Source organism: Plasmopara halstedii (assembly GCF_900000015.1).
Source record: "Plasmopara halstedii genome assembly, contig: Scaffold_3073, whole genome shotgun sequence".
In the NCBI taxonomy this organism is placed as follows: domain Eukaryota; phylum Oomycota; class Peronosporomycetes; order Peronosporales; family Peronosporaceae; genus Plasmopara; species Plasmopara halstedii.
In genome coordinates, this window is record NW_020189977.1 from 283,159 (window position 1) to 306,019 (window position 22,861).

General features: G+C 45.9%; 4 protein-coding genes across 4 annotated transcripts; 2 read left to right on the forward strand and 2 right to left on the reverse strand.

Annotated features, from left to right (window-relative positions):
• Positions 1-4,680: 4,680 nt before the first annotated feature.
• On the forward strand, positions 4,681-5,553 carry PHALS_07241 (histone acetyltransferase hac-like 1; the record flags this gene model as incomplete). The annotated part of the gene is made up of 1 exon (XM_024720672.1): positions 4,681-5,553. One exon carries the CDS (start codon positions 4,681-4,683, stop codon positions 5,551-5,553), a length of 873 nt encoding a protein of 290 aa, XP_024585847.1.
• A 78-nt stretch (positions 5,554-5,631) lies between these two features.
• PHALS_07242 (gamma-tubulin complex component 6) lies at positions 5,632-11,313 on the reverse strand (the record flags this gene model as incomplete). Its single annotated transcript, XM_024720673.1, has 20 exons — positions 5,632-5,685; positions 5,821-6,030; positions 6,105-6,239; positions 6,302-6,606; positions 6,670-7,027; positions 7,093-7,772; positions 7,835-7,971; positions 8,051-8,475; positions 8,551-8,760; positions 8,832-9,022; positions 9,095-9,278; positions 9,341-9,475; positions 9,548-10,163; positions 10,227-10,297; positions 10,389-10,515; positions 10,568-10,683; positions 10,761-10,870; positions 10,939-10,994; positions 11,054-11,136; positions 11,194-11,313. The coding sequence occupies 20 exons, from the start codon at positions 11,311-11,313 to the stop codon at positions 5,632-5,634; spliced, it is 4,323 nt and encodes a 1,440-aa protein (XP_024585848.1).
• A 137-nt stretch (positions 11,314-11,450) lies between these two features.
• Positions 11,451-13,926, reverse strand: PHALS_07243 (agc pdk1 protein kinase; the record flags this gene model as incomplete). Its single annotated transcript, XM_024720674.1, has 15 exons — positions 11,451-11,534; positions 11,606-11,734; positions 11,800-11,926; positions 11,997-12,073; positions 12,141-12,236; positions 12,296-12,352; positions 12,429-12,515; positions 12,584-12,640; positions 12,708-12,839; positions 12,893-12,935; positions 13,009-13,052; positions 13,151-13,265; positions 13,331-13,395; positions 13,513-13,677; positions 13,741-13,926. 15 exons carry the CDS (start codon positions 13,924-13,926, stop codon positions 11,451-11,453), a joined length of 1,464 nt encoding a protein of 487 aa, XP_024585849.1.
• Positions 13,927-14,032: 106 nt separating this feature from the next.
• On the forward strand, positions 14,033-21,299 carry PHALS_07244 (Negative regulator of transcription; the record flags this gene model as incomplete). Its single annotated transcript, XM_024720675.1, has 4 exons — positions 14,033-14,131; positions 14,202-14,372; positions 14,448-19,601; positions 19,674-21,299. 4 exons carry the CDS (start codon positions 14,033-14,035, stop codon positions 21,297-21,299), a joined length of 7,050 nt encoding a protein of 2,349 aa, XP_024585850.1.
• Between the last annotated feature and the right edge of the window lie 1,562 nt (positions 21,300-22,861).

Here is a 22,861-nt window from a genome sequence, read left to right on the forward strand (position 1 = left end):
TAGCCAAATCAATCGCATGCCTGTATACGCAAGTACAGCGTTTTTCAATGTTAGCCTCAATAAATGAAAAGATTTTGCCAGAGCTTCTATGTCTCGATCCAAAACATAGGACACCTGCTTGCTATGTTGGCAAAAACTTCTTCGGGGAACAATTTGGTCGTATACTCCCCTGTTAAGGTATCGCTGACAGCAGAGATATGAGCTTCAAAAAGGCTGCAAAGGCCAAAATACAGGTATATCGGATCCGTGTTCTGAAAGACCAGTACAGCCCAAGCTAATGGACTGCTAACATTTTGCCAGAGCGACCATCCTGGCCAAAGGTGTAACGAAAAAGGTTTTGTAATCTTGCTTACTTAGTCCTAGCACATTTATTCCAATTGTATAAATTACAAAACTTTACAATCGCACAAAATTAAAAGTATACTTTGATCTAGATGGATAGTCATAAGCACCGGTGATCGGTATTTATACGGTGAGGGGCCCTCGAAAACGAGGTTCCCGTAGTTCATGTGAGCTGCTAGTAGCCCGTCATAAATGAATACAGTTTTGTTATAAGAGGTAATGTATGTTTATATATAGCTTTATTTTGAGTAGCATTAACTTTAGTGTATATACTCCTAAAGTAGAAGATCCAACTAGACACCTAGTTACGGAAGAGGCTCTGGGCTCCACTCCTTGTAAGAGCGCACCAGTCCAATCTCTGCGTAGTTTAACACCGACCTCTCGCGACAGACCTGGGTACGACAGAGGCGCGCAGCGAATCGCGCTCGTACTGTCCGACATTTGTCCCAATTTCGCGATGAGCAAAGCTGTTCATAGCTTAATTGGAGGCGGTGAGTGTCCGCCTCAACGCCATACTTTGTACTCCGTGCAATCGATCATTGAAGGACGATCAAAGCTGACGTCTAATTCACTCTAGCCAGCTTGCAAAGCCTTACTATGGGTTTAATGACATGCCTTCAATACCCAGTGCGCAGATTGATTGCGATGTTTTAGCTGTTTTGCCGACACTCAGTACTGGTGATACAGTCCTAGAGAGAGTACCGTCTTGCATAATCGCTGCCACCTAAGGCATGGGCGGTACTCCTGAACAGTGACGACCTGCTAAGGCAAAAATAAATCTTGACCCGCCGTTGCTATTGTTTCGCACTTAGTATGGGCGAAGACCCGCACGCATAAGTGTTTAAGAGCTTCACCGCGGCCTGAAATAGTCTCAACGTCTCAATTGCTTGCTGACGGCCCCCTTAGTCGGTTTCAGCCCATCAATGACGTGTTTTGGGTTCGGGCTCTTGGTGACGTGATAGGACCGAGATAGGACTTCCAAAAACTCCTCGGTTGCCTAAGGTAACAAGAAAAGCGCGACGCAAATCAAGCTATCAGTATGAGTTATGGATTGTTAATCACAGGATCCGAGCCGGGATCAGCTTCCCGTTCCATTTTGCGAGCAAATTAGGGAGACAACTCCTGGTGTAAAGTACGTTCGTGAGACCAAGCGCTAGTTGTTGCGATGAGGACACGAATCTCGGGCGCAGAGGGTACACATAAAGCGTCCACTTTAGTGCGACATCTTAAAGAGGCGAGTAATTAGGGAGGGTTGATGGGGTACGCGCTCTGTTGGGTTTGCGTACACATGAACTAATTATTATCAAGACCTAAAAGCGAGATTCAAAAGTACCAAAATTCAGAGCCGTGATCAGGTATTATAATCTGTATTTGATATGGTTTGGGGTGATAGGACTCCGTAATGGAGAGGATCGTGCGACATAAAATCCTGAATGATATTGGATGCTGCATTTTTCGAAAATATCCCATGACGATTCCGGCAGAGCTTCCTTAAAAAACTCTCGGACGAAATTTGCTGGCAGCACAATCTTTCAGCATTTTGATTAATTTATAGGCGTGCCTCACCACAGCTACAAATTCGAAATCTGCAGCAATGCGCAACTTCCGGTCGCAAACCTAATCGGAAAACGCGCTTTCATGACCGCCTCGACCGCCAATGACCATTTAGCCAAATTCGAAGAAACGTGCGCGTTCCCATTGCAATACAAATGGAACCCTATGTTCTGTTTTATCTCGGACAGCCAAACCGGGTACTCCAGCTTAATGAATTCGTGCATGATTACATTGCTCTCCACATTCTTTCAAACTTCTCGGGTGATAAAATACGACTCTTGGTCTTCTCATAACGAGTATAACATTCGTAATTGCTGGTCTTTGTCATCCAAGTAAATTGCATCGGCGAATGCCTCCGCTCAGCTTTGGTTCATGGATTCATGTACAACTTGAAGCAAGCCATCGTTGCAAATCCGTTGTAATTTATTGTGTGCGGACTGGCACACTGGAACGTAGGGTCAAATATATATTCACAGTTGTTCACGGGCTTCATTTTCATAAAAAATGTTAGCCTTACGCCGTGTATCACACAAAGTCTTATAATTGTCGATTAACAACGGATAGAAGCAGTTTCAATTAAGCTATGCATCCCTGAGACAAGTAGCAAATAAGTAAATAAAACTTGAGAGGCTCTCCGATTGGAGCGTATGAAGTAATCCTATGTGCATGAGTTAAAACAGACTCACAAGTCAATCGGCGTGCCATGCACCTTGCACAGAAAAAGCAATGACCCAAAGAGTTAACATTAAGGACACGCATATGACGGGTTTGTACGCTCTAAACAGGAGTGATACCGAAAGCCCCTTGGAAAGTTATTCTTATTTGCTCTAATTTCAGTTTAGAATCATAAACTAAGGATAGATTCTGATTAACAGATACAAAATATATCTGCTAATCTTTGCTCGATAAAACATCATTTATTGTATTACGTGACGCTAACAACCCATGTGTACCGAGGACTTCGGACCTTTCCGCTACGGAGTCCCAGCGATCTCATCAGTACCAGTATTTTCAAACAATATAGCTTTGCACACAAACTACTTTGTACCTAAACCATATAACACACTCCTTTGCGATCAGCCCACCTAACGTGACCGTACTGCGGTTCACACTCATTGTTCTTTTAGGCGTTGTGCAAAAGTTAATGCTCAAAGAGCACCCACTTCGCTTGAAATTTGACTTACACTTATCATACTAAAACTGCACTTACAAGCATCATACCCCCCCTTTTGAACCCATGGATCAGCGAGCCCTGAGAGAGATATGCTTCTTGCGGCTGATGACCTTAAATCCCTATTCAGGAAAGGCCGAGGTGTACTCTGATAAATTGGTCATTGTGCCTCAATCAATGCTTAGAAGCACCTATCGACAACGAGTCTTAAATTTAAAGACTGCGTTTCCTGTGACATACTTATCTGCTCTTGGACAACTAGACATACTTAATAGGCTCTTGACTATCATTGGCTCTGACTAGGTAGTTGGCGGTCCAAAGGACGAGAGTGGTACCAGTTAACTGGAGGCGCTAACCGGCTATGAGATTGCGCGGGTGATGTACCGCCAGGAATGCCTCAACTAAATGTCGGTGGAAGTAGAATTGTCTCCCACCGTAAAGCCACTGATGTTGTCTGGCCTTGAACGGCGAGGACAGGAATCTTCCTCTGTGGTGAGAGAAGATGAGATAACGGGGAGTTCAATCATGGCCCAGACGGCCCATCGCGCTAGCAGTCTTTAAGCTAGGAAGCCGTGAGTATGAGTAGGTAATTTCTTGCGTTACCTCTGCAGCGAATGCATTCCCATTTCTAAAAGGACATGTTCACAGACATAACGTGTGCGTAACTGTTGAACACCCGTCAAGAAGCGTGAGATTTTGCAACCAACATTCGAGAGTTGCAAACTCGCATCACGGCGATGGCGACAAGCCCTTTTCCGGAGGCAGTAACAGCTTTCATGTTCGTGGACGATCTTCGAACAGGCGCGGCTTGCTTTAAAGACCCTTCAGAGTCTATCCAGCTTTTTTTGAGGGATGCAGTAGGTGCCGTTTCAAATTCAGGACACAGCTCATGTGCCAAACGGACCGGTTAAAGTACGGAAAGTGGAGGCTTGCGGAACCGGTATGAAGCGAGGAGGAACGTAGCAAGCGAATTTTTCTTGCTTAATAGCTCATACCCTTTCTGAAGACAGAGGTGTCGGGTCGAGGCAATGGGAGCGCCGTGCACTTCGCACAGAAGAAGCTTCTATTCAAAGGGTCAGCATCAACAGTACAGAGGATGTCTCGTGCGCTCAAACCGGGGGCCAAGCGAGCTTTTACGAGCTTATACGTAACTTAGTACTATTTTGCTCTTTGTCAAATTAAAGAGTGACATTAATTTAGTATTGAATCTGATCAACTAACATTGAAATATTGTGTTTTACATTTTTAATGGTCAATTTACATGTATTGCATGATGCGTAGCTAACAGCCCTGGTACCCCAAAAACCTTTTCGTGGCGAAGTCTATCAGCCTCTTCAGTACTCAAGAGATTTCTCAAAATATTGGGTTCGCATATCATAAGGACTCCTTTACACGTAGAGTCAAATCCTCCTCTGTGCAAGATGCCCGGCGACCCCGTAGCCAAGTTTTACAAAGATCATCTTCTCCGTGCATTGACAATAAGGCAGATTTATAATATTGAAATATTTGCATATTTGCGACATTTGGAATTGAAATATGCATGAAAAAATAGACTTTAATGAATTCGGTAGAATTTTATTTGTTGCTGTTCTCAGTGAAACGGCGATTACGAGATGAGACGACCTGATGTGGCGGTGACTACTGTGTCTCACTCGTCGGCTTCCGTCCCACTAGCGCTGAGCAGCAGAAGTAATCGCCGCATGAATCTGTCTACCGGGTCGCTCGCTCCCTCTTCCTCTGTCGCCAACATAGGCGGTTGGTCACTACCGTCTTTCAACCATTTTATGACGCTACCCCGACGCTTCATGCCCCCGAGTTTTAGCGCCTCTACTGGCAACAACGTTTCCAGAAGTCTAGATACCGGAAGTGGCAACGTGGTAGCAGCTATGATACGAAGAAGCAGAAGTGGTGCTTCTAACAGCACAGCGATGGAAAGTCTACCCCACGAAGAGAACACGGAGTATGGCACCCTTGACCACTTTATGTTACGCCCGATTGTACATTTTCAAGGCGCTAGGGACGCTGATGATGCAGTTCCAGATCCAGTGCATCATCAGGAGGAGATCGATCTTACTTTTTCGTCGGAGGAAGACGAAGACGGCGGTCAGGACGCAACAGACAGCAGCGATGTCATCGAGATTTTGGATACAGCGGAATCGCCAGGCATTTCGATGCCGTTTTGTCGAAAACGACGTCGGTCACGAATAAATGGAGACAATTTGGTATCTAAACACCAGCGTATAACGGACATGATGAAAAGTGCTGAGTCTACAAGCATCAATATGCAAAATAGCGAGGTAGTGGAGGAGTTTAAGAGGCGACTTAAGTGCAGCATCTGCCTAGATGTGCTGGAAGACATGACTTCCACATTATGTGGCCATATTTTCTGCGCTGGCTGCATTCACGAAGCGATCCGAGCGAATGGAAAATGTCCATTGTGTCAGCGTCGTCTTCATGTAAAGGACACCCATCGCCTGTATTTTTGAAATGTAGATGAAGAAAGGTGGCGACCAAGTACGCATCGTTTATTTGACGTCTACAACGTTAGAAGCTTACGGCTATTTCTAGGCGTCGCCCATGAAATAGTAATTATTCAGGTTAAGCCGGATTAGCAGACACTACGCAACGCAACACATGACATATAGACGAGGCACAGGTGTCAGCACATAGGCGTGTCTCTCACTATTATTACTCTCGTGACTGAGCCCCACTGGTGCCCAAAAATACAAAAATTGCCCATACGACTCACATACCTCTGAAAACCTTCGTGTGTTTCGTTCAGCAGTTTGGTTGCAATGATGCAGTTTTTCTATCATTACCCGAAGTGCAGCGTTGGATTTGTCGCATAATATGCCCAGGTGTGCTTCTTGACGACTCGTCCCTGTCACATGTCTTCCTAGAGCCCGCAAAAATTCGGTTAAGCTCCAAGCTGCTGTGAGCAAGTCTAGAAATGCCAAATGAATCTGTGTCACAACAGTAAAAATACATTAGATTTATGTTTTGAAGTATGTTTTGAGGCGATATAGGAAACGCTTACGTCGAAAGCGTGTTCATCCAGAAAGCAACATGTAATTGCAAATACTACGTATTTCTCGTGACAGTGACGAATTTCTACCAGTTTTGTAGCCTGTTTCACTTCAAGCTCAAGTTCTGTCCATGCTACCATTAGCACCTATTATAGCACAACAACAGTGAGTTTTGTAATAATACCATTTCGTCCACACATGCATGCACCTGCGTCGCAAACGTTTCATTATATGCCCGCAGAAACATCTGGATCTTGAAGACTGTGCCTCCACACAGCCTGTCAAGTGATGAGGAAAGACTACCTTGTCTGCGAAAAGTACGTAACATTGTCCAAACCTCTCGAAATTCCAGTGATATTAGTCGCACATGGAGCAAGAAGCGGTGCATTTGCTTGTATTGATCCAGCGTCTGAGTATTGATCACAAAGCCCAACGGCCACTTGACGTCGTACAACAATTCAATCTCATTCAGAATTTTCGAAACGGTAGGAATCATTGCTAATGTATTTAGCACTTTCGCATCAACAAAGACGAAAGTCAGAATGACAAAAGGTAGCATACTGCGAAATTACGTACTTTGTGATAAGGCAGAGGTAGTCTCGTAATGAAACGCTTGTACAATACCGTCTTGCTTGACAGAAGCCTCAATCAGTGCCATATTGAGGACGGACGAAAGGCAACCCTTGATGCCCCATTTAGCACGAGTATTTGAGCGTGTACCCACAAGCAAGTCTCGTGCAAAGATATCCATGCAGAGCCCTTCTGACATGAGCATTAACTTACGTAACCAGCAGAGATGCTCTAGTATTTGTAGCGGATGACGAAAACAGTCCAACGCCACCTGCTCAAACTTTTCGGCAAGGAAACGGACAGGATTTTCTATACAACAGTCGACTACCGATGCGAAGGAGTTTAATTCAACTTTCGAAGCGGTCTACACGATAACAATCAATCTGTTAGTGCGTATTTGGGTAGATGGGCACTAGTAAAGGTATTTACATCTGTCAACGCTTGTGTTAAAAGCCCGATATCCTCTTCGGTCAAAAGCGTCGAAAAGAACGGGTGCACCGATGAAAGTGGTAGTCGAGTGTTCTCTAAAATTTGAGAAGCGGCACTCATTTGTGTTCCAATGTCAGATGTCAGCTCTTTACTCCTATTGCTGCTTTTGCTCCTAAAAATTCTTTTGTCGCGAGTTGGATCCTTACGGTCAATCAAGAGCGCTGGAAAAAGGCCACCATTCTCTGCTAAAGTTGATTCCCCGTGGAGCAAATCGTTCAGATTACAATAAATGGCAGCACCGTTTCCTTTTGATGTATATAGATGAGGCACACCTTTTCTGTAAGACTCCCTGTCGATGAACGCAATGTCTTCGTTTGAGCTACTGTCGCTAGTCTTCTCGAGCAATTTTACTGAGTTTCTCCAATATTCAGCATGATTGATTGCTTTGTTTGAGTCCTTCGCTTTTATATACGATCTCCGATCACGTGCGCGGGTCTCAAATGAGATACACGTGGCTGCATCACTATCCACTTCCTTAAAAACTTTCTGCTTGATTTCTGAATCTGATTTTCTTGACGTTTTTCCAGTCATAACTGTCGTTCGCTTAAGTATTTTCTCGTTTGGAACACAATCCGCCATGCCGTCAACAGGATTAAGCGTTGACTTTTTTCTTCGACTTTCTATGATTTAATACGAACGGCAAGAGCATTGCGTAGGTAAAAAAATATTGACACAATCGTACCTATAAGCCACTCGGTCAGATCCTTTCCACGAAGACACTGAAGCTGCTCCCTCGCGGTTGACAGTCGCAATGCACGATCTCGTCGCCATCTCATGTAGTCATGTCGCTCTTCGACACCGACGATTAGCGCAAAATGTCTATGGGCAAGAAGTCATAATAAAATTTTAGCACGCTTGAGCTCGCGAGATAACTCAAAAGGCTTCGTAGTGAACATACTCAGTCAATATTGCCTCACTACCATTCGCTTGCCGATCTGCCAACGCTTTGCCAATCTCATTTATTTGCTTAATATCGTCGACTCCTTGCTGTGTTACCTCGAATTGATGTTTCTTTCCTTCCAATTCTAATGATTGCAATTTTGACTCTCGCCCAGCTTCATGCTTAAACAACACCATACCATTGGTAACCGAAGCAATTTTGATCAGAACACCCGACCCTCTTACGTTCACGCGCAAAACATCTTGTTCTGACTCTCCCACTGCAGCAAAAGTTTCGCCCGACACTTTACCATACGTGTCTTTGTTGTCTAAATGATACATTTCTTCGGTAAATGCCACGTCGTCCATTCTTTCCATTTTTGACTTCCACTTCTCTACAAGCTTAATAGCTTGATCCCCGCGAAGGTGCAACTTAAGAGGTGCCTTTTATATTTGTCAACATATAATGTCATTCAGTATCAAATAAAGGCTAAGTGAGCAGTTCAACTGGGCACTGACCAGATAACGAGTCGAAATTGGCGCATTCACACCACGCAAAAGAGCTAGAATTTGACTGAGGTGAGCAATGACGGAAGAAATGTTACTTAAAAACTTTGGAAGCATCTCGGTAACTTTGTCAGAAAAGTTGTCACTAAACAGCTCATCGCCACCTCCCGTAACAGTCATTGTGAGCATGTTGGCGCTCCACGTCGTGGCGTCAAACTCGTTCTGAGGTGATCCACATGGAAAAGAGGTGTCGATCAAAAAGTGATTGACCATGAAAATCATTGTGAACGTACAAGCAAATCTGTTTTCTCATCCACTTTTCCAGTTAGGATAAGGCTAGAGAGCATCTCTAATAACGGCGAACAACACTTGACTAAAAACCATGTGACCAGCGCATGGTTGCGCCCTGATGAGTCATCCACGCGAAGGGTGGACACGTAATGATGCAAACGGTTCAGAAGCGCTATTCCACGAGGAAATTTTCCTGTCATTCGATCAAGAGACCGAAAACATGTCAATTTTTTTGCCAATTCAGATGCATAAGAATGCATCCCACCCTTTTGCAACAATGACCAAAAGTCATCCACATCGCAGCAGAATGTGACGCCGACATTCTTGGCTACACGGCAAACTCCACGCGTCTTGTATAACACTTTTGTGACAGATATAATGTGGTTTTCCTGATTGTTTTCGCTCGATAAGGTTTCCAGGCATTGCCTCGAGATAGTCTCGACGAGAGTCTAAATTTGAGAAGCAAATTCAAAATTTGAAAAGTATTGACTTTACACTTAGAACAGCTTACTCGATGCACAGATAGGTACAGCTGCAGTGCGTCTCCCATAGCCTGCAGCGTTTTGCCTCCACGTGAGGGATCTTGTGAGTAAAAGAGAGCTAACAACTCCAAGCGCATAATCATGGTCCCAGATATTCTGAAAACCTAATCAAACGTAACAAGCATCAAGCGACAAATAAGCGCTATTTGATTCTGCAAGCACTAGAGAGCGCAGACCTCTAACACAGACATTGTAGACGACACCGTTGTGAATGGAAGCTTAAGCCTCAGCCTTCGAGGCAACTCAAATTCCGCAGCCTGAATATTCCTCCGAAAAACGGTCGACTCTACTCCATTTAATGCTAGCAGAGAAGACTTTGGAGTCAGAACATAAGTCAGCAACAAACTAATCATTCCAGTTCGTTTTACTCGCACCTCTATCAGATCTGCTTCGCATATTTCAAAAAGTGGGTCTCGATTGCAAGCAAAAGAATCCGAGATCTCTTGATCTCGGAGTGACCAATTGTTCTCCCAAGCTGATGGTTTAGCATGATTTTCCGGTAGGCCTGCGCGATCTCCCAAGTCTTCCCACGCATAAGTTTGCGCAACCCAGGTTTCAGCACAATCGCAAGAGCTTTCCAATTCCCACGATGACTCTTCTGTAATGCTGCTTGCAACTCCCCATTTTTCTTGCTGCGCTTGTGATTCACAATTTACATTCTGCGAGCTCCCAAGGGGAGATAGTAATTTTCTTGTTGACAAACGGTTCGATTGCTTCTCAGCCCCCAACGTAAAATGCAAGCTAAGATAATTCATATAGCCTTGACCATGTGGCTGAATTTGTGTAGTATTTCTGCCACCAAAATATTCAAGATCCATGAACTTATGTTGACTAAATGCATCTCTATGTACGTACGAGGTAGTAAACTCATCATCGGAGCTTTGCTGATCCGAGCCTTTATCAGGAAGACTGAAAAATAGGCTAGGCTGTGAACATATACACACGTGATCGTAATTCAGAGCTATAGTGATATATAATAATTCTACTAAAGTATATTTTTCATCAACCGCCACCAACCTGCTTGTTTTGCACCCTGTTAGGAAGTACTCTATCGTCACGCGCGTCGGTACAAGGACACCAAAGCCCGGTGTGTTGACCTGGAATGCCATTGCCAATATTGCTGAAAATGCTACGAGAGTAGAGTCTGGGTGCCATATTCAGACTTGAACAAAAAAGGCTAGATTATAGCTACTCACGACTTCTCTTGCAGGGAAATAGGGGCCTTAAGAAAAATTGCTCGCGACCGCTGCACCATGTCAATGTTACGCATCTGAATGCAATCACCAGGACGAGTTTTTTCATCTGTCAATGACTGGTAAAACAGCAAAAACGATGTAACCTCGATCGTCATTCAAGTATCGCATCAAACAATGGAAACAAATAGTGTACCAAACTGGACTCTTTGCTTGTCAATAGCTTAGCGTCTTCACGATCAAATGTATCTCCATCGTATCCACCAGCTAGCGCTACCAGCAGATGTATGACATCATCCACTACAGCTACCACATACAAAAAACTGCTGTCAAAGCGCCATGTTGATTATATCACTGAAGTGCCGCCTCTTTACTATGCTGCTGCCCCAAATTTATGCAGTGCTCTATTGTCCGGTCCATGCGGTTCACTCTGCAGACACCAAGCTATCAAGCTTGAACATGAAGCTAGACTCATTGCTCACCACGTACGCGTTTGCATCTTGTCCGCAAGATAGCAGCTTTGCACGTATGTCAAGCAGCCCGCGCTGTGCCGACACATTTGTGTCTTTGTGCTACAACAGTCGAATGTTATACACCGAGGTGGCTGAATCATTATTAACAAATCGTACAAAATTCAAGAGACGCTCGTAGATAGCAAGTATGTGTTTAAATTCGTTCGGAGCCTCGCAACAGATGTGAGATTGGAGACGTCGCAGCAGATCAACAACGCCCGCATCTTGGGCCGCCATGCTATTATGTTTTACCCAACCACACAAACTCTACACTAATGGCTTAATCTAAGATACAAGGTCTAACATTACTGTTGTATATTCGCGCTTGCAGTGCCATTCACCAATGTGCTGACTTGACTGTACATGACTTTCATCTACTCTGAGACAGCTTCTAGTATAGCATGTGCCCACTGCCGAGCAAATCTGCTAGAGTCCGTGATTCGAATTGTGTTTGATCCCTACGTTAGAGGAATATAATATTTATTAGCCTAAGGAAGTGCGAAGCGAAACCTGAGCAATGACATCGTACCGAAACGACGTCAAACGTGTAGGGATCAATTTCGTTTACAGTGGTATCTGGAGTCAAAATAATTTCACGTTTTAGGCGACCTGAGGATGAGCCAACCACGAGTAATCGCGGAGCGTCAGTGAGAATGAGCTTTTTAGCAAAGAGCACAATGCAGATTAGTATTGCAATTATCGCACACTAAATTTGATGTTTACCCCTCGTGTGCGGCTGAACATTTTAGAGCGGACTTTGACTGTGGATTCAAGGTAAATGTGCTCATCTAATCCTATACACTCAGGTCGATTCTTTTGGTACAAGCTGTTACTTCGCGAACGCTTGCTACTGTGGTCAATAAAATATCAAAATTGAGTCATACTTCACGATATTCAAACATAGTGTAACACAGCTAGACCTGTATTCCTCCGAAGCGCTTTCAGAGAAATCGTATGAGAAATACTCGGCGACAGTCCAATTTTCCGCCGAACCATCCTAGATGCACAAAGTGATAATTTCGACTTTCGGGATGGGCATTAAAGATAATAGACTGGTCACTTACCAGCGTTGGCTCTGGTAGCAAGAGCTCCGGAGGTTTGTACGGCGGGGTTAGTTCACCAAGAACATCCCACGACACGCCATCAAAGAAAGCGTGCCTCTACAGAGCCACGACATGTTAAATTCCAACGCAAACGGCAGCAGGTAGAGTAAACAAACCTTTAGCTGGTTGTAACCATCTTTTGTTGGCTGAGCGCCAATGCGTTTGTCGGGATCCTATTTTTTTTAATTGTGCAAGAAATTGTGTCATTCAAAGCTAGGAGAAAATATGGCGATCATGGAAAACAGTAACTTGAACAAGAAGGTTTCGAATCAGATCCTGCGCGATGTCCGGGACACTTTGCGGAAATTCGAAGTCATCGCTTGAGTGGTTGATAATCTGACGTCCAGAAGGAAGGTCAGGAGATAGTGATGTTTATAATTTTACCATATAGATGCCAACTTTACCACTTGAAATGTTAAGTAGTCATTTTCACCAACAAATGGAGCACGACCTGTAAACATCTGTACACAAGTCAATCTTAGCACACATATGCTCAATACCTTAAGCATTAATCGGCAATTAACGAACCTGAAAGATTAAACAGCCCAAAGCCCAAAGGTCGGAAGCTCGTGAGGCCGGCTGGTCGTGTAAGACTTCCGGGGACACGTATGAGGCAGTACCGCAGAATTGGCACACTTCACTACTCTCCCCATCTTGATCCTGGGGATTCGCTAACATTAGGCAGGCCTAAATGACAGCAAGGCCAAACTTACCTTAGCGGTACCAAAATCAGTCACCTTCAAATGTCCTTGCTCACTTGAATAAATTGCAAGAGCAAAAATTTAGCAGAAAATATGAAGCAAATCAATAACAACTTTATGTCATATACCTGAGGAGCAGGTTATCAGGTTTGATGTCTCGGTGAACGACAAGCTGCAGCATAAATTAAAATCTTTCAGTTAGCCCAGCGTAACCGCATTATGTTCAATTCTTAACCACCTAACAACACGCGCTATTCTTTTGTGCAATACCTTGGAATGCATAAAGTCAAGTGCTGTAACGAGCTCTGCAATGTAGAACTGAGTAAGCTGAAATGAACACGCCGCATCTGAAACTCCTTGCTGTTGCTTAATTTGATATTCCTTGCTACTTGTATGGAAACAGCATCAAGTTAAAAGTAGAAAGAATCGATGACGTTGAGCATAACACACCTGATCAGCCCGTTGAGATCACCACCTCGACAAAGCTCCATGACTAAGTACAAACTGTGCTTATCCTGTACTCACAGCCAAGGACACAATAATGCGATAAAAGGAGAGACAAATCAGTAGTCTGAACACTTTTTGCTCATCATAGCTGCAAACGCTCTAGACAAGAATCAAGAATGCCTTACGCGGAAGCTGCAGTAGAACTTGACTATATTCGGGTGTAAGAGACGCGACATGACCTTACGCTCAGTCAGCACGAAAGCTGTTTTGTTTTCCTTGCGAATGAAGTTTTGATCCATTACTTTTACGGCAAAGTCCATGCGATTTTTTTTCAATTGCGCGTGAAAGACCTTTAGTAGACCATCTGACATCAGTCACGATGCAGCAAATCTAAAGGTTGGAATTTAACACACCTTTGCGTACGAGCCCTGCCCTATCACTTTGCCGAAATTGAAATCACTAGCTTCAGGAGCCGCATCGAAGTGAAGAGCGTGCGCTGCTGGCGTGTCCGTCATCTCCCCAGCAGCTCCTTCGTCAAGTCGCTTCAGCAAAACACAAGCATCTTTTATAAACATACCGTGCACATAAATGTTACGCATATTTTGTACAAAACATATCCCCCCCTTTCGTAGCTGGTCGATATCAAAAGCTATCACCTAAATAGGAAAGTGCTTGCTTCTCTAACCCAATCGTCTGTGACGCATTATGGTGTCATTCGCGTCGCCATTATTCTGGCAGATCAATTATCTGGTGTCTAACTTGAGCAAAAAGAATTTTAAGTCTAACGTAGCTGAGCTTAACCAGGTGCCGATCTTTGTTCCTGTGTTTTTCCCCTTATGCCAACCAACTGTCTGAATGTGTGTGTCTACTGCAGCTCGTGGAACTCTATGGGGAAGATGCGCGCATCTTTCTCCTCAACTGCCTTGTTAAGGACATCGACTTTCGCGACACGCGTGGCCAGAAGGACGCTCTCAAGATCCAGCTACTCACGCATGAGGTTGCGCAGGCTTCTTCGCGCCCAAACTTTACCACCTTTATATGCGAGGTACGCACCAGTCGTTGCGATCTTCACCTGCTATGTTCCATTCACTAAGATGATAAAGTGCTTTTCATGTTTCAGGCGGTTGAAGGAAGTTCTTCGGCCATCGGTGGACACCATGTGACTGAAGAATATCTTCACCACTTTTGCAAAACTCTTAAGCTTAGCTTGCCGCAGCAGGTGACGGTCGGTCTGGCTTTTGCCCAGGGCGAAAATGCTGAAAGATCTGCTCAGGCTATTCAATTCCTGCGCACTAAGATTCTTGAACTTTCGACGTGTGGAGCCAAACTTCCCTCGGATGTGCTCCATTCGCTAGTGTTTGTGCTGCGCATGAATAAAGAATTTCGTGCTGATATCGCGGAAACCGACTCCTATCTTGCTAGTATCTCATCAGCGCACCCAAATGACATGGGATTACTTGAAATGGCTCCACTTACAATAGGCGATCTCGAACATGTGGACTGCGAGCCCATGACGGCATCAGACTCGCTCAGTAATCTCATATCAGACGTATCTTCTAATTGCCTATTCTATGAATTGATGGAAGACGTTGGCTACTCGTCTACGGCGTCCCCACAGACATTTCGCACGCTTCTTGCGGAGGCTGGTTTGGCCAAGGCTTCCTCGATTCCTCCAAACCAGGTGGCAGGAATGCTAGTAATGCTTTCGCAGACTTATACCGGTCTCGATGCAACGAATGGAGCAACTTTGATGGCGAATCTTACTATTGACTTTGAGGCCGCCGCGGCTGATGTTGCTGTCGCCGCACCAGTGCGGAAAAATTGGGATCTCGATGTCATTGCAGAAGTAATACAGAAGGACTACACTTCGATTAACTGGACTAAGGTAGCTGAGAAGCTCGATCGTCCTGATCTCAACATCCAGGATGTGACTCAGTTGCGTGTGCTTGTTACGGCTTTTCAACGGCTCTCGCAGACCAAATTCCGTTTGACAACTTTGCTGCGACCGTGGACTAATAGCCGGGCTCACATGAGTATTCTGAAGGTCGCTGTAGAGGCGCCACCGGATGTGCTTTCGTTCTTGGATTCTCCGCAAAAGCTGGCGCCGTTTGAAGGCGCCGATGCGTCTTCTGTACCTAAGAATGGCGTTTGGTTCTCCCTCGATATTGTAGAAACGCTGCTACAAGTCTCGGAAAAAGATTGTTACGGTGACGTGCGCAAGCTGTTAGATGGCGCGATGAAGACGTGCCCTGATGTGTTGATCGCAAATTTGGCCCAAGCATCGCCCAGTTGGAATGGTTTGCGTGACGACATGTTCTCAGAGCTATTTTGCACTTATATCATGGGCAGACCTAACGCACCACTTATTATGCGTCATCTTTGGTCTGTCGCGCCCAAATTAGTACTGTATGCAAGTGTAAAATGCTTTTACGCTGCGACGGCACCGCACATTGTGTCGCGACTGTTTGCGCTATTCCGCAACACAGGTGATTCATTTGCATCCGCGATTCATTCGAACTACTTCTCGTTTGCTCTGGCATTGGCCACGATGGGAGCGAATCACGACGTCCTTAACTTAGAGACATGGCTAGTAGAGCGCCTCGCATCGCAAAGAACGGCTTTTGCTACCTCGTGTCTGGCTTTTGTGCACCGAAACTATGCTCGTGCAGTGCCAAAAAGTAACATTACCCCGCAGTCCAGCCATGTACTGTCTATTGAGTCGTTAGCGACTATTCTTAAATGTATCATGACCGTTCAGAGCGCACTTCCGATCACCATATCACAAGAGCTCAAACGTATCATCACCTTATGCATGGAAACCCACCCAGTCATTTCGGCGTCTACGCGCCAGACCGGAGAAATTAGCAATTTGCACACCCCAGGATTAATTGCTGGTAGCGGAGCTATTGCAGTAGCAGGTGTTAGCACTGGAGCTGGAGGTGATACCATCTCGAGTAGCGGCGCAACCTCGACATACACAGCGGAAATGATCGAAGAGCAAGCAAACGCGTATTTTCAGCAGATCTACACTTCCGAGCAGAACATCAACGACGTTGTGGCAATGCTCAAACGCTTTCAAAGCTCCCGGGACGAGCGCGAACGTCAGATCTTTTACTGCATGATTCACAACTTATTCGATGAGTACCGATTTTTTCCTCGCTACCCGGAAATGGAGCTGCGGATTACGGGTGTCCTATTCGGCAAGCTTATTGAGCACCAAGTGCTTCCTTCCAACTTTCTCCAGACCGCGCTGCGCTCTGTGCTTGAAAGTCTTCGTGAGCCTGTCAACTCTAAGTTCTTTTTCTTTGGTGCGTGTGCATTGCAGCAATTTGTTCCGCGGTTGCGGGAATTGCCTGCTTATTGTACGAATTTATCGCAAATTCCTCACCTTCAACACGCCCTACCCGAAATCATGCGCCAAGTTAATCAGGTTACACGTACAATTTCTGCTTCGGGACCCGCGCTAGATGCGAGTGCTGGCAGTAGTGGTGCGTTGTCGCTGAGTGGTGCTCTGCAACCATTAGGTAGGCCATTTGAGGGAGATGACGCTTTAAGAGGCGACCCTAGCGCCGATTTATGTAGTGCTGTATCGCCAACGTCTCTTAAATCTGGATCGAAGGCTCAAGACGATATCGGCATCCAAATCCCGTCATCGATTTTAAGCCGGTCTGCCGGCCCGTCGTTGACATCTACGCCACTTAATGCACCAGCTAGTTCGCCACCTCCTGTTGCTGCCCCCACACCTGAGCTTAAGGTGGATCACATTTTTCATGATTCAAGCAAAGTTGATGAGAATGACGTTATCGAACAACCGGACGAAAATGTCAAGGATCGTATTCATTTCATCGTAAACAATATGTCTATCTCGAATTTGGAAGCTAAGATCCCAGAAGTACGTAAAATGCTGCTACCACCGTATCATGGTTGGCTAGCGAACTATTTGGTGGTGAAGCGTATTTCGACGCAGCCAAACTACCACACGGTTTACTTGATTTTTATCGAGAAGCTTATGCGTCCAGAACTTGAACTTGAAATTTTGAAACGCACTTTTCAAAATGCGCGTAAGCTGCTGACATCGGAAACAATCACGACAAACTCGCAGCAGCGTTCATTGTTAAAAAATTTAGGCTCGTGGCTTGGTGTCTTTACTCTAGCCCGCAACAAACCTCTGCTACAGCGTGATTTGGACTTAAAAGAGCTGCTGTATGCGGGCTACGAAACTGGTCATCTTATTGCTGTAACTCCTTTTGTTGCTAAGATTCTGGAGGGCTGCAAGAAGTCAAAGATTTTTAAGCCGCCTAATCCGTGGATTATGGGTCTTATTCATGCCATGAGCGAGATTTATGACGTGCCTGATCTCAAGCTCAATCTCAAATTTGAGATTGAAGTCTTGTTCAAATCATTCAAGCTGAATGTAGAGGATCAGCGGAAAGCACATTTACTGCATACGCGTCGCTCCCCACCACGTACAGCAAACCCTGACTTTAATGTCAAGCTTCCCAAAAATTCGAATGTTGGACAGCGCTCATCCACACCTCCGCCTGGCTCAGGAGTTAAGCTTGGCCAACCACTGACTCCTCGCAAGGTGAAGAAGTCAAGCGATGGTTTTGTACCTGCCGGTAGTCCGAATGAAAGAGAGGGAATAACATCTTACGGGCTTGGAGCTAATAACAATGGATCTGCTGCTGCGGAGTCAACGGTAATTCCTAATCTGGCGTCATATGTTGCTGTAAACCCCGAGTTGCCATTGCGCAATGTAAATCTGCGTCGTCTGGTGCCACTTGCTGTGGACCGCGCAATTCGCGAGGTGATATCTCCTGTGGTAGAACGCAGCGTGACTATCGCTTGCATCACGACTCGTGAGTTAATCTTAAAAGATTTTGCTTCGGAATCAGACGATACAAAGATGCGTAAAGCAGCTCATTTGATGGTGGCTTCCATGTCAGGATCGTTGGCACTCATCACAGCGAAGGAACCGCTTCGCAATGCGATTGGCACCCACTTGCGTGCTTTACTTCCCACCAGCGCTGGAGATCCGCAACAGCTTGAGCATGTGATTCAAGTTTGCTCGAATGAGAACACGGACCTAGGCTGCATGTTGATCGAAAAAGCGTCTTCCGAAAAGGCCATGCGAGACGTTGATGAGGCTCTTGCAGGTGCTTATGCAACACGTCGGCGTCATCAACAGCAACTGGCGCAAAACGGAAAAGCATCAGAAGCCGACAGAGTGCACTTCTTTGAGAATTGTGCAAGCAGTACATCTACAACAGCTTCTACTGGCTCTCCTGGTTCTCCTAGTGGCCAATGGCCCGCTGCTTTGCCTGAAGTCTTCAAACCAAAACCTGGTGGAATCCCACTCGTGCAGCTAGTGGTTTATGAAGCATTTCAACGTATTCCTCGACCCACATCAATGCCGCTGTCATCCCGTCCTGCTGTTGGCACATATTCAGTTGGTTCTATCGACAAAGAGGGTGACACTACTGGTGTTAGTGTGACTGCAGCATCAGATCGATTTGCTGGATTGCTAGAGCGCTTTGAGTTATTCGTGCAGAAAATGGCTCGTCAGGCTGCGGCATCGCAGCGTGAACTTCCTTCTTTGTTAGCGATTCCGACAGACAGTGAAGTGTTTGCTATTTTGCGTGAGGTTCGTGCGCTTGGTGGGAGTGTGCGTCCAGCATTGCGAGATGAAGCCTGCTTAAAAATTGCAAACCGAATCGTCAAATTTATGTACGAATTGGGTAACGGAGGTCAAGGCAACGACTTGTTCTTAGAGATTCTTGTGAGCTCGTTGGAGGCACTGACTACTAGTTGCGAGAAACTTCGCAAGGAGATTGCGGGATGGGTATTGCGCGCACCAGTGGATGACAAATTAAAGCTGCACTGTGGAATAATTGTGGCTCTTATTCGATTCAAAGTGGTTGATGCTGTTGAGTTCGACATGTATTTGGCTCGAAATATGGAACGAAATAGTGTGGCAATCGAGTTTGCAGTTCACGTCGTCCGTCAATGCCTGACAATGAATCACGTCAGTGTTGCTGCTCAGCTGCCGAACACTCTTGAAGCTCTCGCCCACATTGTGGAACGCCATGGAGGTGCGACGGCGAACAAGAACGTTCAGATTCTAGCTGCACTTCTGGAGCAGGCGCGTGTGCAAAGAAGTCGTCCTACTTTACCAGTGCCGCAAAAAAGCATGGGCGCAATCGGAAGTGGTGGTACTGCCAAGCCAGCGGGTGAGCGATCTCTTGTACACGAGCACGCTGCATTCAAACACACCGTGAGTAATGCGTTGGAGCACTGGATTGCCATTTACAAGGAGCCTACTGGTAACTCTAAGATGCATGCACAGTATCTTCAAATGCTAAAGCAGTACGGATTACTTGCTGACGATGAAAGTGTGTCACTTTTTTTTAAATTTGGTACCGAGCTATGTGTTGATGCCTGCTTGAAGAGCTCGTTCGCCGCAAGTGATCCTGCTGCACTTAAAGCTGGCGCCAAAGTTCCACTAAATTACTCAGTATTAGACGCTCTCACGCACTTGATGGCGTTGCTGGTGAAGTACCTCGACCCATCACCCGCGGCAAAGTTGCAGGTGCTAAATCATGGTGTGGGAGCGATTGCCAATGTACTTGTTGCAGCCCATGACATGTCGCGCAAAAAGAAGGCCCCTTTCGACCAACGCGTTTTTTTTCGTATGTTTGTTAATCTCATGAAGGAGCTGACGGCTCAAGAACCTACTTTGGATGCCATCCATCTGCAAGTACTTAACACATTTGCTAGCGCGTTTAACACGCTTCAGCCTGTAGGATTGCCTGGTTTTGTGTTTGCTTGGACGGAGCTTATTTCGCACCGATGCTTTATGCCGTTATTGCTGCGAGCGAAGCAGCAACGTGGTTGGCAGATTTTACATCGTCTGCTGATGAATCTGCTGGTGTTCATGGAGCCATTCTTACGCCATGCCAACTCGTCTACACCACTACCAATTTCCATTGCGGCACTTTACAAGGGTGTGACACGCATCATTTTGGTGCTTCTTCACGACTACCCGGACTTCCTAAGCGACTTTTATACGAGTTTTTGCGACGTATTGCCTGCAACTTGCGTGCAACTACGAAATGTTGTTTTGTCGGCCTTTTCGCGCTCGACGCGCCTGCCTGATCCCCTCAGTTTGGGTCTACAGGTCGCCCAGCTCCCTGAAGTGAGCGTGGCCCCGCGGCTCATGTCATCATGGGGAGCCGCTCTCTCACACAACGGCATCAAGGATCATGTTGACGAATTTCTTCATGCACCGTCAAACCGCGCCTCTGTCTTTCCTTTCGATCTGATCTCGAAGCTAATCCGTCCTTCTGCCCAATTGGAGCACGACCCAACGTCTTGCAAGTATGCATTGCCTGCACTTAACGCGTTAGTACTGTATCTGGGCAAAGAAGGTATTGCCGATATGACGAACTGTGGTTTGACACCAACTACTGCGCTAAAGACGTCATCAGGATCTGAGAGCGTTGCCAATCCTACTGACAAATTTGAGCAGACCGCAGCCATGGATGTTTTTCGGTACCTAGCGGACGAGCTGGATGCGGAAGGCCGTTATTGGTATTTCAGCTCTTTGGTGAATCACTTGCGCTTCCCGAACAGCCACACCCACTATTTCAGCTGCGTCATTCTCTACTTATTTTCGTACTCGAACAACAAGGTGGTCAAGGAGCAGATCACACGTGTGCTCATCGAGCGTCTCATCGCCAACCGCCCACACCCATGGGGCCTCTTAGTGACTTTTATCGAGTTAATACGCAACAAGAGCTATAAGTTTTGGGAGCAAGACTATCTCGAATGCTCAAGCGAGATAAAGGAGGTGTTTGACGATGTTGCTCGCACCTGTCTGGCCACGGCACCTACTGTCTCGGGGGCGAGTCCGCTGGGTTCAATAGGCAATAGTTCTGTATCCCCTAGTGCGTCTGTGCATCATTCCCCCTAATTGGTGTATACTTATGCATTTAATCTAAAGTTTCACGGCGAACATTTTGCCGGGGTTTCACTTATGAAGAGGACAAGTTTTTGTGAAGATGATGAAACTTTGAAAAAAAGAGGTTCACGGTACACATGGGCTGTTAGTCACACATCGAACAACAAAAATATTTTATATTTTAAGAGGTACTAGAATTTATATATTCTACATAGAATTTTCTCTTATAAAGGTACTATTGAAATAGCAGAGCTAATTTTATAAAAATACTCTGCAGCGGGTGCCGTAGCTTTGCGCTTGAGGAAGCGTAATTCAGGTCACCGACCTCTCGTTCTTTATCGCTACCTCCAAAAGTAATAGTGCCTTAACTAAGGCTAATAGACTCTTCGGTTTGAATTCAAAACTGATTTTTATTTATTTTTATCTGCGGCTAAACCGCTTAATTTTAAATGTATAGATTTTACTAAGTATATATAGTAAAATCTAAATACATGCATAACTACTGGCTACCTAGCCACATACCGTATTCATGTTTGGGTGCAGTCACACCATGCACATCTCGTGTGACACACACATTTGTTACCAGGGTACGTGTAAACACGTTACACCCTCCCCCAATAAGATTGAGAAAAATTTAGTATCAATCGATTATTGCCTCAGCGAGGCTCGCGTGTCCGCTAGACACTGCAACTGAATTCATTAGAATAAAACAACATCCTTGCTCAATGAGCCCTGAGTCAACGACACGGAAGTCACCAAGTATCGCTGGTTCTGACAGCGAACACGGGCAGAGCCCAACTTAGTCTCCCGCACGCGGTGCGATGTCGGACAGTGCGTCCGCGGCACCGAGGGGTGTACATCCTAGGCTCCATGAGCACGAGCGTCGCGCTTTGCGCGCGCTATCAATGCCGAGTGACCTCGTTGAGGATGTGGAGGTAGTCGACTACGAGTCTGACATTCCTTTTCCCGCATTGGATGACAAAGAAGGCGAGCTGCGCCAGCGGCGTGATACAAGCCCTGCTCGCGCCTTGCGGACCCCATGTCCGTTCCCTGCGAGGAACGTGGTGTAATCACCAATGATCTCGACGGGGCTCAGAGGCGGCAGCTTGAAGCTACTCATAAGGAGGCTCAGAAGCGCGCTCACCCACAGCCGGTCATTGACCCTCGTGTGAAATATGGCTTTCGCCCAGCGAATCCCGCTGTGGAAGCGAAGGACGCGGTAACTCGATCGTTACGCGTCCACATCATCAGGCCCCCTGCCAAAACGGAAGATAAACTTGTCACACGGAAAGCTCTTCGAGCTCGTTTCTTGGTCCCACAAGAAATTCCGCTGGACTTTTATCGCACTCGTCTACGTGCTCAACGAGGTGGCTCTCGTGTACCCGCAATGCGGACAATACCTGTAGTGCTCGCCCCTGACGAAAGCGCTACAGATGACGAAGCGCTCTTTGAGCAATGGGTGCAACGGCACCGGAAACATTCCTCACTGTACAACTAATAGTTGAGCCACAACGAGGTGGACGTGCGTGTGGAGCGACACCTCCGATTTGAGTTTGCCAAACTCAAGGCACGCC